Source organism: Equus caballus, chromosome 8 (assembly GCF_041296265.1).
Source record: "Equus caballus isolate H_3958 breed thoroughbred chromosome 8, TB-T2T, whole genome shotgun sequence".
NCBI lineage: Eukaryota > Metazoa > Chordata > Mammalia > Perissodactyla > Equidae > Equus > Equus caballus.
In genome coordinates, this window is record NC_091691.1 from 17,755,831 (window position 1) to 17,774,089 (window position 18,259).

Below are 18,259 nucleotides of genomic sequence, written 5' to 3' on the forward strand. Positions count from 1 at the left end.
TGATAAAAATTCAACATCCATTCGTTTAAAAAAAACAAACACTCCCAACAAACTAGGAATAGCAGGAAATATCCTCAAGCTGATAAAGGACGTCTTCGAAAAACCTATAGCTAATATCATACTTAATAGTGAAAGATTGAATTGTTTCCATCTGAGATCAAAATCAAGGCAAAAAAACGTATCCACTTTCACCACTTCTATTTATCATTATTCTGGAGGTCCTAGTCATTGAATAAGGCAAGAAAGACAAAAGATTAGAAAAGAAGTAAAATGTCCATGTTTGTAGATGATGTAACTGTTTACAGAGAAAATCCAAGGAATCTATCAAACTGCTAGAGCTAATAAATGAATTTAGCGAGTTCACAGGATGCAATTAATATACAAAAATCAACTTACTTTATACAAGCAGCAGACAATGGGAAATGAGGTTTAAAAAACAGTTGCATTCACAGTTGTTATATTTGTATGCCAAAAAAAGTAAAATACCTAGAAATAAATCTAAAAAAGAGTTCTAAGATCTCAACACTCCCCCCCCCAAAAAAAGCTTAAATTTAAAACAACCCAAATAAATTTTTAAAAAATAAGCTATGTACATGGGTTGGAAGACTAATATTGTTAGGACATCAATTCTCCCCAAACTGATCTAGAGTCAATGCAATCCAAATCAAAATTTCAGCAAGCTTTCTTGTAGAAATCGACAAACTGACCCCAAAATGTAAGTGGAAATACAAACAACATGGAAAAAGCAAGCAATTTTTTAAGAAAAGAACAAAGTTGGAGGACTGACTTTCCTTGATTTCAAAACCTACTATAAAGTTATAGTAATCAAGATAATTTGGTATTGGCAAAAAAAAGACATCTAGAACAACAGGACAGTACAGACAGTTCAGAGATAGACGAACACTTTGTCAACTGATCTTTTATACAGGTGCTAAGACAATTCAATGAGGAGAGGAAATCTTTTCAACAGTAGTACTGGGTCAACTGGACATCCATGTGGGGAAAATTGAACACTGATCCTTATCTCACTACTCACAAAAATTAATTCAAAATGGATGATCGATTCAATAATATAAACTTCTAGGTGAAAATCTTGGTGAGCTTGGACTAGGCAAAGGTTTCTTAGAAAAAGTAGGAACTATAAAAGAAAAAAAATAAGTTTGTTTTATCAAAATCAAAAATTTTGCTCTTCAAAAGACACCATTAAGTCAAAAAGGCAAACCACAGGCTGACCAAGAGGGTATGAACAATACGTTTATCAAAGATTTGTCTCCAGAATATACACATTTACAACTCAACCATATGAATTATATTATAGCCATACAATGGACTACTACCCGGCAATAAAAACAAACTGTGGCTACATGCATCAACATGGATGAATCTCAAAAGCCAGGCAAGAAAAAGAGTACACCCTGTATGATTCCGCTTACGTAAACTTCTAGAAAATGCAACAGAAAGCAGATCAGTAGTTGACTGGGAATAGGGATAAAAGGAGCAAGGAATTACAAAGAGATGCAAGGAAACTTTTGGAGGTGGTGGAAATGTTTATCTTGACTGTGGTGATGGTTTCATGGTGTATACACAATGCAACACTAATCAAATCATGCTCAATATGGGCAGCGTAGTGTCTCCACTTATACTTCAACAAAGTTGAAGAAATATTCTTGTTAACAGGGAGCTTATCAAGGTAGAATCCTACACATGGCCCTATCAGTGTATGATCTCCCATATTTATGATCTTAAGACTATTAGAAATTTTTGAGTCCATTTAAGTTTCCTCAAGGAACGGGTAGGAGCTAAGAATAGGGGAAGAAAGAAAAAGTCTGAACAATAGGGAGTCCTGAGTGGCGGGGACACTAGACTGAGAATGAGATCAGCTTTCTGACATTCAAGGTCATCAGAATTAGGGAGGTGATGAATGGGCTTTAGAGAGTTCTGTAAAAACTCAGTTATTGGGCCGGGCCGGTGGCACAGCAGTTAAGTGCGCACGTTCTGCTCCGGCGGCCCAGGGTTTGCTGGTTCAGATCCCGGTGCAGACATGGCACCGCTTGGCACCACTTGGCAAGCCATGCTGTGGTAGGCGTCCCACATATACAAACTAGAGGAAGATGGGCACGGATGTTAGCTCAGGGCCAGCCTTCCTCAGAAAAAAGAGGAGGATTGGCAGCAGTTAGCTCAGGGCTAATCTTCCTCAAAAAAAAAAAAACTCAGTTACCTGTGAATTTTTGTAGAAGCATACATTTGGGGGAAGAGGAGAAGGAACTTTGATGGTACGGTAATGGGCATAAAGAAGTCCATGCTCCCTAAACTTAAGAACTCCTTTACAATTATTCATTCAACTAATGGTCTTTGAGATTTCATTATGTGCTAGACATATGTCAGATGCTGGAGATGTTGAGCAGGACATTGGTTATCCTTGCCTTCATGAAGGGTCCAGTCTAATAGAGATAAACATTAAATTAAAAATTGCACACATATACATATTTTAAAATTACAATTGTGATGTTGCAAGAGGGTAGTGCAGAAGAATCTTGTCTAGTCAGGGAAGGATCCCCTGGAGGTCAGTTAAGGAACGCTTAAAGAGTGAATGGGGATATTGTCAAAGAAAGTGGGAACGGAAAGTTCCAGGCAGCATTTGTAAAGGACCAAATCTGGAAGGAGCCTGGTAGGTTGGTGGAACTGAGAGGCAGCCAGCAAGTTTGGGTCTGATGAGAAGACAACTGGCGGGAAGCTAGAGAGGTGAATGGAGGTCAGAGCATATGCAGTCCGATAGGCCTTGTTAAGGCTCTGGTCTACACCCCAGAGCAGCTGCAAACTCCAGGAGAGTTTGCACCAGTTTAAGATCAGAAGTCCTTTCCTCTGTGACCCAGAAGAGGATGTGGGCCATGCACTATCATGTTTAAGTAATAGAGATACCAATCCTGTGTTTCTGAGACCTGGTCTCCTCTGTTAATCAGGGTTTAATTTAGGGCTTCCAGAGTAATTGCTGCATTTGACATGAGTTCTGCCATGCAGTCAGAATGATGAGTAGTTCCCAAGCTTCCAGAGCCGTGTTAGAAATCCCAGGCTCTGGAGGGGCTGCTAAAGCTGGGGCCATGCCCATGTCTCTGCCTTCTAAACCGTTAGAAACGCACTCTTGGGAAACGTGTAGCCAGGAAATAGCATTGAGGAAAGCGAGCTGTTTCTAGATTTTGTTCATACGTGCCAATCAGGTCAAGTTAATCATTTACACGTATGAATTCACTTAATCTCAACAAAAGATCATTTTGTTGTTCTTCAACAACCCTGTGAGGCAAATAAGGCAGGTTGATGATCCTCCCACTCCTCTTTCAAATGAGGAATCGGAGCCTCACAGGAAATTTGAGTGCAAGTGGGCATGGTGGGTATGAGCTGAGCTGGGCTCTGAGACCAGAGCTGGGTTCAGAAACTGGATCATTGCTTCCCAGGTAGGTGCCCTTGGGCAAGTTCATTCCACCTTCCAATTTAACAGGTAAAACATAGTATCCCCTTGTTTCTAAGGTTGCTAATATATCTTTTCTTTTCTTTTTTTTTTTGTGAGGAAGATTGGCCCTGAGCTAACATCTGTATAGATCTTCCTCTATTTTGTATGTGGGACACTGCCACAGCGTGGCTTGATGAGTAGTGTGTAGGTGCATGCCCAGGATCCAAACCCACAAACCCAGGGCCTCCAAAGAGGCATGCAGGAACTTAACCACTACGCCAACAGGCCAGCCCTGCATATTCATTATTCTTTTTATGTGAACTTCTTGTGCATACACTGCACCTTTTTTGTTTGAGTTGTGGACCTTTTTCTGAATCATTTATGAGTCTGTACCTGTTTTATTTATTTATTTATTTATTTATTTTAAGATTTTATTTGTTCCTTTTTCTCCCCAAAGCCCCCCAGTACATAGTTGTATATTCTTCGTTGTGGGTCCTTCTAGTTGTGGCATGTGGGACGCCGCCTCAGCGTGGTCTGACGAGCAGTGCCATGTCCGCGCCCAGGATTCGAACCAATGAAACACTGGGCCGCCTGCAGCGGAGCGCGCGAACTTAACCACTCGGCCACGGGGCCAGCCCCGAGTTTGTACCTGTTTTAGGCAAGAAAACTAACAGATTACTGTAATTCCTCATTAAACTTCAGACTTTATAACTAAAAAAGTACTATGGTTAGCAAGATAAAAGTCTCAAAGAAAATAGGAGTTTAGATAAGGGATAATTGACTTTAAATATACATAAATAACAAATCGTCAAAATGTTTCAAGTTTGAGAAAACTGGCATAAGAGTATGGAAAACAGGCACTTTCATATACCATTGACATGACTGTAACCAGTGTGATCCTTTTGGAGGGAGGTCTGTCAGTGTCAGAATTGAAAATGTGTACAGTCACGCGTCACCTAACAATAGGGATGCGTTCTGAGAGATGCGTCATTAGGCAATTTCGTCACTGTGCAGACATCACAGTGTGCACTCACAACCCAGGTGGTACAGCCTGCCTCTCACCCAGGCTCTACGGTATAGCCTGTTGTTCCAGGCTACAAACCTGCACAGCACATGACTGTGCTGAATCCTGTAGGTAATTGTAACACAGTGGTATTTCAGTATCCAAACATCTAAACATAGAAAAGGTACAGTAAAAATACAGTATAAAAGATAAAAAATGGCACATCTGTATAGGGCACTTCCCTGAATGGAGCTTGCAGGACTGGAAGTTGCTCTGGGTGAGTCAGTGAGTGAATGTGAAGGCCCAGGCCATCACTGTGCATGACTGGAGACTTTATACACACTGTACACTTAGGCTACATTAAACTTATAAAACAATAGTTTGGTTTCTTCAATAGTAAATTAAACTGAGCTTACTGTAACTTTATAAACTTTTTAATTTTTTAAAACTTTTGACTCTGTTGTAATAACAGCTTAAAACACAAACACAGGGGCTGGCCCAGTGGCGCAGTGGTTAGTGTGCATGTTCCGCTTCGGGGGCCTGGGGTTCGCCAGTTCAGATCCCGGGTGTGGACATGGCACCACTTGGCAAGCCATGCTGTGGTAGGCGTCCCACGTATAAAGTGGAGGAAGATGGGCACGGATGTTAGCTCAGGGCCAGTCTTCCTCAGCAAAAAGAGGAGGATTGGCAACAGATGTTCACTCAGGGCTAATCTTTCTCAAAAAAAAAAAAAAAAAAGCCCACAAACACATTGTATAGCTTTACAAAAATATTTTCTTTCTTTATATCCTTAAAGTTTTTTTCTATTAAAATTTTTTTTTACTTTTTAAACTTTTCTGTTAAAAACTCAGACACAGGGGCTGGCCTCATGGCCTAGTGGTTAAGTTCAGTGCGTTCCATTTCGGTGGCCCGGGTTCAGTTCCCAGGTGTGAACCTACACCACTCATTGTAGCCATGCTGTGGCAGCAACCCACATACAAAATACAAGAAGACTGGCACATATGTTAGCTCAGGGCATATCTTCTTCAAACAAAAAGAGGAAGATTGGCAACAGATGTTAGACCAGGGCCAATCTTCCTCAGCAAAAAAAAAAAAAACAACACAAAACCTCAGACACAAACAAACACATTAGCCTAGGCCTAGCCAGGGTCAGACTCATCAATATTACTGTCTTTCACCTCCACATCTTCTCCCACTGGAAGGTCTTCAGGGGCAATAACACACATGGAGCTGTCACCTCCTACGATAACAATGCCTTCTTCTGGAACACCTTGTGAAGGACCTGCCGGAGGCTCTTCTTCAGGAGGTGTCACTCTTTTCAGAAATATGTCCGCAGTGGTTTGCTTGTTTTGCTTCTTTTTTTGATCACAGATTTGCTTGTAAGCAGACAAGGCACCATGAACATTCCTCTCTATTAATGAAAACCTTTCGGTGTTGGGGTCTAAGTTTTCAAACTTTTTAAGGAGCTTGTTGGGGTCTGCAAAAGCTTCTGCTAAACCCTTCACTGTGAATTTTCTTGGGGGTTCTTCTTCTCCTCAGTTTCCTTTTCTCCTGCCTCTTCTTCGGCTCTGAATTCCTGTCCCAGTTCCAGCAACTCCCCATTAGTCAGTTCCTCAGGAGCCACCTCTAGGAGCTCCTCAACATCAGCTTCGTCCACACCCAGGTTCAAGTTGTCCGCCGTCTTAGCCACAGCCTTGTTGATTTTTGCAACTTCCTCATCCTTCGCAAATCCTTTGAAGTCACGGGAGAACTTTTTGAGCGTCTCCTTCCAGAGGCCATCCATACACTCCTTGGTGACATCACCTCAAGCCCAAGCCAGGTTCCTGATGCAGAGATGTTGTAATTCTTCCAGAATCGCATCAGTGTCTTCCTCAGTTGCAGCAGTAACCTGGGCAAAGGTCCTCTTCAGGTAGGCCTTAAAACTACCATAACTCCTTTATCCATTGTTTGGATCAAAGAGAAACACCACTTTGATATTGGAATGAAGATCACCAATAAAAGAAAGATGTCCAGGAGCACTGTTCAACAATAAGAAAATTCTTTTTTTTTATGAAGATTAGCCCTGAGCTAACATCTGCCACTGATCCTCCTCTTTCTGCTGAGGAAGACAGGCCCTGAGCTAACATCCATGCCCATCTTCCTCTACTTTATATGTGGGACACCTACAACAGCGTGGCTTGATAAGTGGTGCACAGGTCCGCACCTGCGATCCAAACTGGGGAACCCTGGGCTGCTGAAGCAGAACGTGCAAAATTAACCACTGTGCCACCAGGCCAGCCCAACAATATGCAAATCCTTGAAAAGTACGTTATTTTCTAAAAAGTTCTTCTTCATTTTGCCAACATAGCAATTTAGGAGGACATCTTGGAAGAGGAGCTGGGTCATCCATGACCTCTTATTGCTCCTGTGTAAACTGGCAGTGCGTGCTTATTGATATGCTTGAAGGCCCTGGGGTTCTCTGTGCCAGCTCACAAAGGGTTTCAATGTGTAGCCTGCCACACTGCCCCCAAGCAAGACTGTTATCCTGCCCTTAAAAGCCTTGAAATCTGGCATTGACTTGGCCTCCTTATGGATGAAAATCCTTTCAGGCAGCCATTTCCAGAATAGGGACCTTTCATCCACATTGACTATTTGCTCTGGCAAGTATTTTCCCTCCACAGTCAGCTTATCTAGAGTTTCCAAAAATTCTGCAGCTGCCTTCATATCAGCACTCGCAGACTCACACTCACTTTCACTTTACATAATGAGTAACAGTTCTGGAATCGTTTAAACCACCCAGAGCTAGCAGTAAATTCAACACTGCAGTAAGGTCTAGTCCTTTCTTTCAACATAGCCATAGCAGACAGACTTTTTGCTTTGGCCATGACCATCATGGTGCTGAGAGGAATATGCTACCGTGCCTGGTCTTCAATCCAGGTCATTAGAAGTTTCTCCATGTCTGATATAGGCCCTTCTCGAATTTTTGTCAGTCTTACTGCCTTCAAGGAAGCAGATCCTTTGCCAGCTTCCATCACTTTGTTCTTGTTCTTCAAGATCTTAGCTATGGTGGGGGGGGACATGCCCAACTGGTGAGCAATAACTGCCACTGGTTTTCCACCTTCATAGTCCTTAATCACTTTTGATTTCGTTCCCAGGCCAACCACTCAATGTGGCCTCTTACTGGCAACATCAGCAGTGGATTTCGTGTGCCTAGGGGCCATGATGAACAGAACAACATGAGACTAAATCACGCACAAGAGAAAATGATGTAATCAAGAGACGTGGTAAACATGAGATGTAGGAAGCTGCTGCCGGCATAACACAGCATGCTGTTTCACAGCAACCTTTTTTTTTAAGTAGAAAGAGTATACTCTAATGATAAAAAGCATAGTAAATGCATAAGCCAGTAATACAGCCCTTTATTTTCATTATCAAGTATTATGTACTGTACATAAATGTATGTGCTATGCTTTTACACAACTGGCAGCACAGTGGGTTTTTACATCAGCAACACCACAAACACGAGTAATGCACTGCATTACATTATGAGCTGACCGGAATTTTTTAGCTCCATTATCATCTTATGGGACCACTGTCATATATGTGGTCCCTCATTGACCAAAATGTTGTGATGCAGCACATGACTGCATACCCTCTGACCTGATTATTTCAAGACTAGGAATTTACACCACTAAATTACTTGCCAAAGCATTTTATTTTATATAGAAAAATGTTTTCTGAAGTTCATAAGAGCAAATAAGAGAAATACTCTAATCACAGTAGAGAACTGGACTGATTAATTATGGAACGTTCATAAAATAGAATACTTGTTCAAGTCAGTTGCGGTCTGCTAACTAAAGATATATTACATGAAGGCACATTAGTTGGGGGAAAACAGCACAGAACAATGTATACCACTGTGTATACAAGACTGCTCACTAGAGGATAAATATGTAGATGTATGTTGATATGGATATTTATATTTGCTTCTGAAAGAAAATACAAGAAACTGCTAACTGCAGACTGGAAGGTGAAAGGCCTTTTCTTCACATACTGTTTGCCTTGTCTAACCACGTACATACTACTTTTCACATTTTTAAGGTTAATAGGGTAGCTTTTTTCTTTATAAGTTTTGTTTGATAAATAGCATTTAAAAATTGAATTTTAAAACCGTAAAGTTAAAAAAAATTGCTCTGGGGCTGGCCCTGTGGCCGAGTGGTTAAAGTTCCGTGCACTCCACTTTGGTGGTCCAGGTTCACAGCTTCAGATCCCGGGCACAGACCTACTCCACTAGTCAGCCATGCTGTTGCAGGATCCCACTTAGAGGAAGACTGGAACAGACATTAGCTCAGGGCTAATCTTCCTCAAGCAAAAAAAAAAAAAAAAAAGAGGAAGACTGGCGATTGGCAATGGATGTTGGTTCAGAGCGAATCTTCCTCACCAAAAACAAACAAAAGAATGACTCTCTACCTCATCTGCCTTCAGAGATTACATGAGGCAACATTTCCACCTTTTTTTCAGAGAAGAAAGTACTGCAGTGAAAAATGGGGAAAGGCCAGCTCTACTTAGCACCTGCGAGGCCTAACCAGGATCCCTTCTCCATCACAGAACAGGTCAGTGACACAGACCTTCAAACACCCGCTTCCCTTTCTCTTGGTGCATCAAGTGGTATGAGAGTGCTCTTCCCCTCCCCCACCCTCCCTCCCTTTTTGGTACTGATTCTATGTGGATTACAAGTCACAATGATGAAGTGGTGTAAGCTGTTTCTTAAGTCATGTTATGGTCTCTGCACACAACCACCCCAAGGAGGAATGTTTTCAACCAGCTTCCTTCTTAGTTGGAAAGCACCAAAGGTGCTTTTTGGGCAAGAAGACTTGGCCAACGTGTTGTGATTTTTTAAAAAGAATCTCACATTCGAATGCTTGCTCTGCTGTAGTTGAACGGCGTATGTGTAAGCGTGGACCCTCTGCAGGGTCCCTGAGTCAAGTCCCAGCTGACACTGGTCAGGGAAAGGGGCGACTCCCGCGGAGAGGCTGTCTCTTGACCTCCCATGTTATGAAACCCCATACCCAAAAGAGCAAGAACACCTGGAGGCCTGGTTCAACACAATATTGTCGTTTTTACTTTTATTCAACTATAAGCAAATAGCAGAACTGACACAACATTCAGCAACTCCAGACCAGCTTTCCTCAGACCAATGAAGAGTGAGCAATTTAACAGTCACGGACTTACGGATTTCTGACAACCTCTCGACCCAAACCTGCCACTCGTCTGGGTGGCCGTGCCTTAACAGCAGGGCAACTCTCCCCATGGCTTTCCTAGTACCCCTCTTTAAAGGAGCCAGAGCAGGACAAGGGCACCTAGTAACTGGTCTACACATATACCATGTTGGGGCTTAGCGGACATGCCAGCCTCTGGCTGTCTTGTGGGAAATGGCCATGAAAACACGTCTCAGAAGATGCCGTCATGCACAGTTCTGATCTCGGGCTCACAGGGCAGAGGCGAGGAGTCTTTTTTCTTAACTTCCCTTAAAGGTTCTTTGATATTCTGCGCTATTACTAGAGATCTGGTCTTTTTACCTCAAATTTTTCTTCTTTAAATTCTGGGTTGCTACTCTTATATTAACATTCTGATGACCTCATCATAGTACCAAAATATCCCCCAAAATGGAGTTCAAATTTGATCAACACATAAACTGCAGTGTGTAACCCTCTAGAATTACAAAGGATTATCGGAAGGAAGTCACCCGACACCACTATCTGATTGCTCAGGTCTCACCTGTGAGACTGGGAGCAGGGAAGAGGGGAAATCTACATGCAACACTGAGCTACAGAACATTGCTTGGGACCTGAGAGGTTCCCGTCTCCTAACTTTCCCCTACTTCCCAGACAGCTGCTCATAGAGCTTGGGCACATAGTCATCCCATTCGGCCTGGTAACATGTGCCAGCCACCGGGGACCCGAGCTTGTACTTTTTGCGGAAAGATGCCACCTTGAACTTGCCACGGTGGTCTCCAGATCTGTTGCTGAGAATGGGTTCATCACACTTCAGCGGCCCGCCCTGCTCGTAGACCAGCCAGACATAGCGATGAAGGCCTGGAGGGAGAGGCAGAAGGGAAGATGGACATACAGCTAGATCTGAGATGGAGAGGTCAACCATTTTCTAGAATGTACCAAGTTAGAGGGACCCAGACCACCCCATTTGCAAGAGGTACAGTGAGGACCCAGGGAGGTAGAATGAGTCAGGTCACTCACCTGCTGAATGGACTTTATGCCATAATTGGCATAAAGTCCATACCCTACATTACGGACTCTAAGAACCTGCAGCATCTGGCCCTTGCCCATCCTCAACCGCCCTCTGGTCCTCATCCCTCCCACGCCAGGCTTCCAGCCCATCTCCACTCTCCTATCGCTAGTCATTTCCCACCACTCCCATCAGAATGCCCACTTCACTTCTGTTATAGTAACAGTGTCACCTAAAACTCTTACTTTCTAATTTAGTCCCTTCACTAGAATGAGAGCTCCATAAAGCTATGGTGTTTGTCTTATTGACCATTTTCACCCCAGAACTTCCTAGTGCCTGGTAAATAGGAGGTGCTAAAAAAATGTATGAGAAATGGACGAAGGACACAGCAAATCACTGACTGCGTGCTCGGCATGCCACAATCAAGCCTACAAAGGCTAAAGGAGAACATTATCTTTCTATCTCCAAACTCACGTCCTCAGAAGACCAGAGACCTGCTTTGAAAGCAAGGACCCAAACTCACTCTAATCAACTAAGTAGCAAAGAATGCTTTAAAACCAGCCAGCAAGCACCCCATCAACCAAGCAGCTTTCTACAAGCTCCAATTAAGAATTCGACATAAATAGGTACCATGTGCTGCTTTAAAAAGTTATTTTTAAAAAGTTATTTAAATAATTGTACACCCAAGTTCACTGCAGCATCATCTGTAGTAGCCAAGAGGTGGAAGCACTCCAATGTCCAATGACGGATGAACGGATCAACAAAATGTGGTATATACATACAAGAGAATGGTATTCAGCTTTTAAAAAGAAAGCAATCCTGTCGCATGCTACAACATGGATGAATCTTGATATGGATCTACGTGGATCTTATATGGATCTGCTGAAGCTTTCATATACGGCTGATTAGAGTGTAAAAATTTTCAGCCATTTTGGGAACTCTTAGGCGATTTCTATGACCCAATAATTCTACTCTTAAGGAATTTCCCAAGAGAAAGGGCAACACATGCCCACAAAATGACACGAATGTAAATAGCTGCTTTATTCATAATATCCAAACACTGGAAGAACCCAAAGGTCCATCAACAGAATGGCTACATAAACTGCGGTACATTCACACAGGGGAGTACCACCTGGCAATAAAAGGAATGAGCTACTAACACAAACAATAACGTGGATGAATCTCACAGACATTATCCTAAGTGAGAGACCACTCGCCAAAAACAAATGCACACTGCATGACACCGTTTATAAGATTATAAGCAGAGTGAAAGGAATCTATGGAGCTAGGAGTCAGAAAATGGTCAGCTCTGGGAAATTTAACTGAGAAGGTCACACAAGAATCTTCTGGGCTGATGGAAATATCCTACATCTTATTTTCAAAGGCGCTTACATGGTCACCTTCATGCATCAGCCAATATTCACTGCCTAAAACAACTACGAATCTGGGTGCTTCATTATATGTAAGTTATACCTTAGTAAAATACGGAAGAAAGTGAGGTAGGGTGCTGAGGCTTTTTTTGTTAATGAGAACGCAGCTCCTACTTGAGAGAACTGCTTTATTCTCATGTGTGTACTTCCCATAATTAAACTGCCTCATTTTATAACTGCCCTAGAGAACTTAACTGATCCCAGAAAGATGTACCTTTACCTTCCTCTTATGAAGGCATGAGGGGCTTGAAGCTGTGTGAAGCTTCTAGGTCAACAGATACAACGTGAGTCCATGGCCGACACCCTTGCCAGGGACCTTTTTGTGCCTCTTCAGACTAACTCAGGGCTGGATAATATGTGCAAAAGCTAGTATGCTGCCATGCTCCGCCTGCCACTACTTCCCTGTTCCAGCCGACGGAAACACCCTGTGCTGGTCGACAGGCAGTAACAGGGCACCTCCCACCACCAGCTCAGGCAGTGCCCACCCACCTCGGAGAGTTTCACGATATTGCCCTCTCTTTATATATAACATATAATACACAACCTAACACAATACGTGTGTGGCTTTGATATAGTTCTTAACGTCTTCCAAATCTTTTCAAGCTAGATTTTCATGAGAAAGAGGGAGCTATAGAGAGATAAAGCCATTTTTTTACAATTAGTTTGGAAACTATGATCATTTCTGAGACCTCTCACGGGAACTAGAAGCTCAAAGATCCCACAGGGCAAAGGTCGAATATAGAAATCAGATGGTTTAATGGTGTTCAAGCTACATGCGGCCCCCTGGGAAACCGTTCCGAGCATGCGACACTGCTGGCTGGTGTCTTCTCCCTGATTCCTCTGGCTTGTAAAGGCCGAGCGGCTAGGAGGCGACGCTCACAGAGGGCCCATTCTGACCAGAGGCAAGGTTCTGCCATCTGACACTACTGCAGGTCTGACTGTCGCTGGCAGGCAACAGCCTTGGAGGTGAACGGTGCTACCTGAACTCTCCGCTAGGGAAAGGGCTCTCACAAAGAGAGAAGAATAAAGCTCTAAAAAGCAGACTAAAATCTGCAGCACTTTAGGCCAATCCTAATGTGCCTCTAGGCCCCCCTCCCACCTCCCTCCAAAAGCAGCCTTTACTGACCTGTGCCCTTGGGAGGCCCGGAGCCCACATAATCAGAAAGGACTGTGCCACTGCTGATGTCATTGCCCTTCATGTTGACCACCAGAAAATGGTGCCATTCCCTATGAAGAGGGACAGAGGACCGTCAACACCGTGGGAAAGCAGCACGTGCGGCCTCACGGCCAGCAATGGATATGAAGCATGCGCTCCGGGCCAGGATGCAGTGATGAACATGACAGCTCTGCTTTCTTGGCCAGCGCAAACCTCATGCATCTGCAGAAGAGAGGACCCCACACCCGCCCCTCCCTCCCTCTGAGGTTCTCTAGGGCAAGGGTGTGCGAACTTTTTCTGGAAAGGGCCAGACCATAAATGTTTTAGGCTTTGCAGTTCATACTGTCTCTTTCACAACTACTCAATTCGGGGGCTGTAGCGTGAAAGCAGCCACAGAAAGGCGTAAATAAGGTAACATGACTGTGTTTCAATGAAACTTTATTTATGGACGCTGAAATTTGAATTTCACGTAATTTTCACACATCACAAAGTATTATTCTTCTTTCAATTTTTTCCCAATCATTAAAAACTGTAACAACCATTCTTAGTTCACGGGGCTGTACAAAAACAGGCCTCAGGCAGACCTGACGCCGGGCCGTAGTTTCCAGACTCCTGCTCTAGGGAGTGAAGGGGAGCAAAGTGCACACGCCGGCTTGAGCACAAATGGGAACATCCCAAACCGGGTCAAGTTCTCTGAGCACAGAATGTCCAGAGAGGGGCTCACACAGTGCGAGAAGTTTCCGGTCACATCTAAATGACCCTCTGTTCCCCACCTTCCCCCAACTCGCCTGTATTTGGGGTCCTTCCGGCTGGGCGCATCCGGGTCTGTCAGGACCAAGGTGTAGAGTTTACCTGGATCGAGGCCATCCCATGCAATGCTTGTGGGCCGGTTCTTAACCTGTAGGAAGGAGCCAGTTTGGAGTTAAAAAGTCAGAAACGCTGAAGAAACTCACTCTTCCTTTGACTTCAGGCTCCTCAAAGGTAAAACAGTAATTATCACTTAAAGCTACAGTGTGTTGACTCTACTCAGAGCCAGGAGCTGAAGTTTAGTAGCCGGTATTTATTTTAGTCCCAACAACACTGTAAGGCTGGTATCCTGGCATGTTATTAACAGAAAGGTGGTGTGAGGATTTCAACACTGGTACTGAGTCTTCTCAACTACAACCTCACACTGTCTGGAATGACAGGGTCTCCAGATTTGCTACCAGGAGGCCACCTGGGGCCTGCTCAACCAGAATGGGAATTAACTGGACATCTAACAGTGCACAGATAAGAGAGCCCAGGTGGCCAGGCATGGACAGTGAGTCTGGGAAAAGGAAGGCTGAGAGATGGCACTCTACTATTGTAGTGCACCCTCATTCGCAGTTTTGCTTTCCTCGGTGTCAGTTACCCGTGGTTAAGTGCGGTCTGAAAATATTACATGGAAAATTCCAGAAATAAATAATTCATAAGTGCGCCCTTCCGAGCAGCGTGATGAAATCTTGTGCCATCCTGCTCCCCCAGCTGGGGACATGAATCATTCCTTTGTCCGGCGGACCCACGCTGTATCCGCCACCTGCCCCTTAGTTAGGATACAAACACACATACAGGGTTCCGCGCCATCCGTGTCAAGCATCCATCTGGGAACACGGAACACAGTATTCCCTGCAGATAAGGGGGACTGCTGTATATTCAAACATCCAAAACAAAAAACCATAAACCGTGGGGGCAGTTTATTCACCCCGCTGCCCCTGAGCCCCAAGACCAACAACTCGCACGGTGTCGGCCTCTCGTTTCTCCACTCCGAGCAGCCGGGACGTGGTCGCCCCTCAGGCATGCGCGTCAGAGGCCAAACCGCTGCTCTCGAACCTTCGAGCTGCGGAACGCGCTTAACCTTTGGATGGCTTCCCTCTTTTGATCGCCAAAACAAGGGAGGAATCGCCGAGCACTGCTGATTGCCCGTTACATAACGCGTCCCATGCCCTCGGGTGGGGCTTTAGCTCCCCAAACTGAGGCCTAAAAGCCTGACACACGAAGGGAGGCTCCGGGGCCGTGGGGCGCCCTTGAAGTCCCGGGGTAAATTTCCCCCGCAGGCCGAGCCCCGCCCACCACGTGCCGGTCTCCCGGGCTCGGCCTGACCTCAGGCCCGGGTAGTGGGCACCGCGACGCCCTTCCCTCGGTGGGTCGGGCGCACCGAGCCGGAACATGCTGCTCCGGCCGCCAAGCCCCGCCCCGCAGGCCTCCCAACCTCGGGCAGCCGCCGCCCTTCGCTCCCCCGCCGCCCTCGGTACCTGGGTGGGCGTCAGCACTTTGCCGAGCTCGTCGATCTCTGCCCCGGCGTATCTGACCTGCAGCGGGTGCTGCGGCTGCTCGTCCACTTCCTGCAGGCTCAAGGGCCCGGACCACTTGCCGAGGTCCACCGGCATGGCGGGGTCGAGGGCGGCGAACGGCCGGGAGAGCAGACGGAGGCCAGAAGGAAGACCGCAGCACCGATGCCGAGCACTGCTAACTGGCCCTAGGCGCGTGAGCCCCGCAGGCAACAGCGCACGCGCGCGAGCCCCGCCCCGCCCCGTCCCGCCCCGCCCCGCTCCTCCAATCACCACGCGGCAGGCAGCGCTCCTCCGATTGGTCAGCGCGCACTGCCGGGTGGCTTGGCCTTTCTGCTGGCGCAGGCGATTTGCTCCCTGTCGCTGCCGAGGTCCCAGGATGTGTGGCTGGGCGTGCAAGACCGTTGTTTCAAGAAATGCAGTTGCGCTTTTGATTTTTTTAAACCTTTTTACATAAGTACTTGCTCGACTTCCTAAATTCACAAATGTTAAGGCCTTCTGTTCTGTTGCGCTATTTAAAACAAGGGTGATTTCCCGCGCCTCCCTGTAGTTTCGCGCATGCTCACTAGTTTTGGTAGCTGGCCTGGTTAGAGGGCGTGAGCGAACTTATGAGCAGTTTTCTCAACGGACAAATATATTTGCAAATATACGTGATCCCCTTCGTCCTACTTGGTCGAAGCAAGATTCCTGGGAAATTTTTTTTTTGAGAGGTGATTTTTTTTAAACCATAACTTATTCCTAGTTTGCTGACACACTTGCCTCTGCTGTGCCACTGGCTCTGCCTCTACCAAAACTCCTCTCCCTGTGGCCACCAAGTGCTTTCTTTTTGCTAAATATAAGGGCACTATTTATAGTCCTTACCTGACTTGACCTTAGGACAGCCTTTGACACTGATAACTACCCCCAGGGAGTAAAAAGTTCTTGTTTTTATTTCTTGGTAGGAAGTAATACAAGTTCATTGCAGAAAATTCAGAGAAAAAACCCAAAGAAGTAAATAAAAATCGTTTCTATTCCACTACTTGGATATAAACATTGGTAACAATTTGGAGTAAATCTTTCCAATCTTAAAACTATGAGTATAGATAATTTTGTTCCATTTATTCACAACAAAATTAAACTCTACAATTAGACAACCTCCATATCAAAAATCGATCATTATTTTAATGGCTTATTCTACTCCACAATTTATTGAACAAACCTCTTGATGTTGGACATTTAGACTGTTTTGTTGTCTTTCCTTTTACAAATATCACTGAAATGAACATCCTTATGTATAGATATCAAAAGACTTGGTGGATAGTTTTAGGAAAATTTTATTATACATGGGCTTGCTAGGTCAAAGCATGTGTACTTTAAAGGGATGAATCACAGGCAATGGATGGATCACAACTTCAGCAACTAAGCACTGATAGGATTCTTGGTTTTTCCATGATTTGTTCTATATAAATGCATTTTGAGAAGCTTGAAAGCAAAAGGAGAAACAGTCCCTGCCCTCATGGAGTATAGCAGTGGAGACAGACATTAAACGACATTCATAAATGTAAAATTACAAACTGTGATAAGTGCCAGGGAGAGAAGACAGCCCCAGGTTGAGCATGAATAGGTTCTGCAGCTAATTGCTTGTGTGACCTCGGAAAAGCCACCTGCAGGCTCAGGGCCAGGATGATGCTGTGAGAAGGTAAGTGATGACTGTAAATCCTCTTGGGGAAGATGCAAAGAAATTCCAGATACTTCTGCTCTTGGCTACCATTCTTGCCCCCTCTCTACAACAAGCAGATGGTCACCAGACCTATAAATTCTACCTCTGTAAAGCCCCACCATGGGTCCGCTTCTTCCCCCCATCATAGCAACCCTGGTGTCACTCTCCTGGCCCACTGCCTCAACTCTTCCTCCCTTCTAGCCCATCCTCCTGGTTATGTTCATCTTTCTCAGATGTAAATCAGTTCAATCCACACCTCATCCCCCTTTCCCTAAAGCCCTCTGTGGCCCCTTATTGCCTCAGGATGAAGTCTAGACTCTTAATAGGCCCCTGTAGACTTGTCCCACCTCCCTGCTCTCCCTCCTTGTGTTCTTCTCTAGAAATACTCTGAATTTGTTTCAGTTCCATCTTGACTCTCTACCTCTGGGCCTTTGCTTGTGCTGTTCCCTCCTCCTGGAACACTTTTCCCTCATTACTCTTCACACACACACACGCACACACTGTACTCTTGTCCCGGCTCACCTTTACTCGTCTTAAACATCACTTCCACCTTCTCCCACCCATCAGGACTGGGGGAAATGCCCTGATCTCTGCATCCACACCCATTCTGTCCTTTCTCTTTCCCAACAGTCAGAGCATTTAGGATTACTAGTTTGTCATCTGAAGCACAGCACCAGCCACTGGAGTATAACCTCCATGAGGATTATCTCACTGGTCATATCCCCAGCACTTAAAATAGTGCCTCAGACACTTGGTACGTAATATGATCGTTATCATTATTATTACAAGAAAATAAGTGAATTAAAAAAAAAACTATCTGGTCTGGCTGTGGTTCAGATCACTAAATACTTCTGATAAAATATCACATTCAGAAAAGGCCATTTCACCTGTAAACCTGATATCAACAGTAGCTCTTTAATTAGCAGCCATTGGAGAAATCAAAGCACCTTTCCTCTCGCTGTTTATATAAACAGCTCTCATTCAATGCTCGTGAGATA

The 18,259-nt window shown here is 44.8% G+C and overlaps 1 protein-coding gene across 1 annotated transcript; it reads right to left on the reverse strand.

Annotated features, from left to right (window-relative positions):
- Positions 1-9,526: 9,526 nt before the first annotated feature.
- Positions 9,527-16,112, reverse strand: PEBP1 (phosphatidylethanolamine binding protein 1). Its single transcript, XM_001490689.5, has 4 exons — positions 15,527-16,112; positions 14,045-14,154; positions 13,227-13,327; positions 9,527-10,522 (listed from the first exon to the last, which is right to left on the reverse strand). The coding sequence occupies exons 1-4, from the start codon at positions 15,659-15,661 to the stop codon at positions 10,305-10,307; spliced, it is 564 nt and encodes a 187-aa protein (XP_001490739.1). The 5' UTR covers positions 15,662-16,112; the 3' UTR covers positions 9,527-10,304.
- Between the last annotated feature and the right edge of the window lie 2,147 nt (positions 16,113-18,259).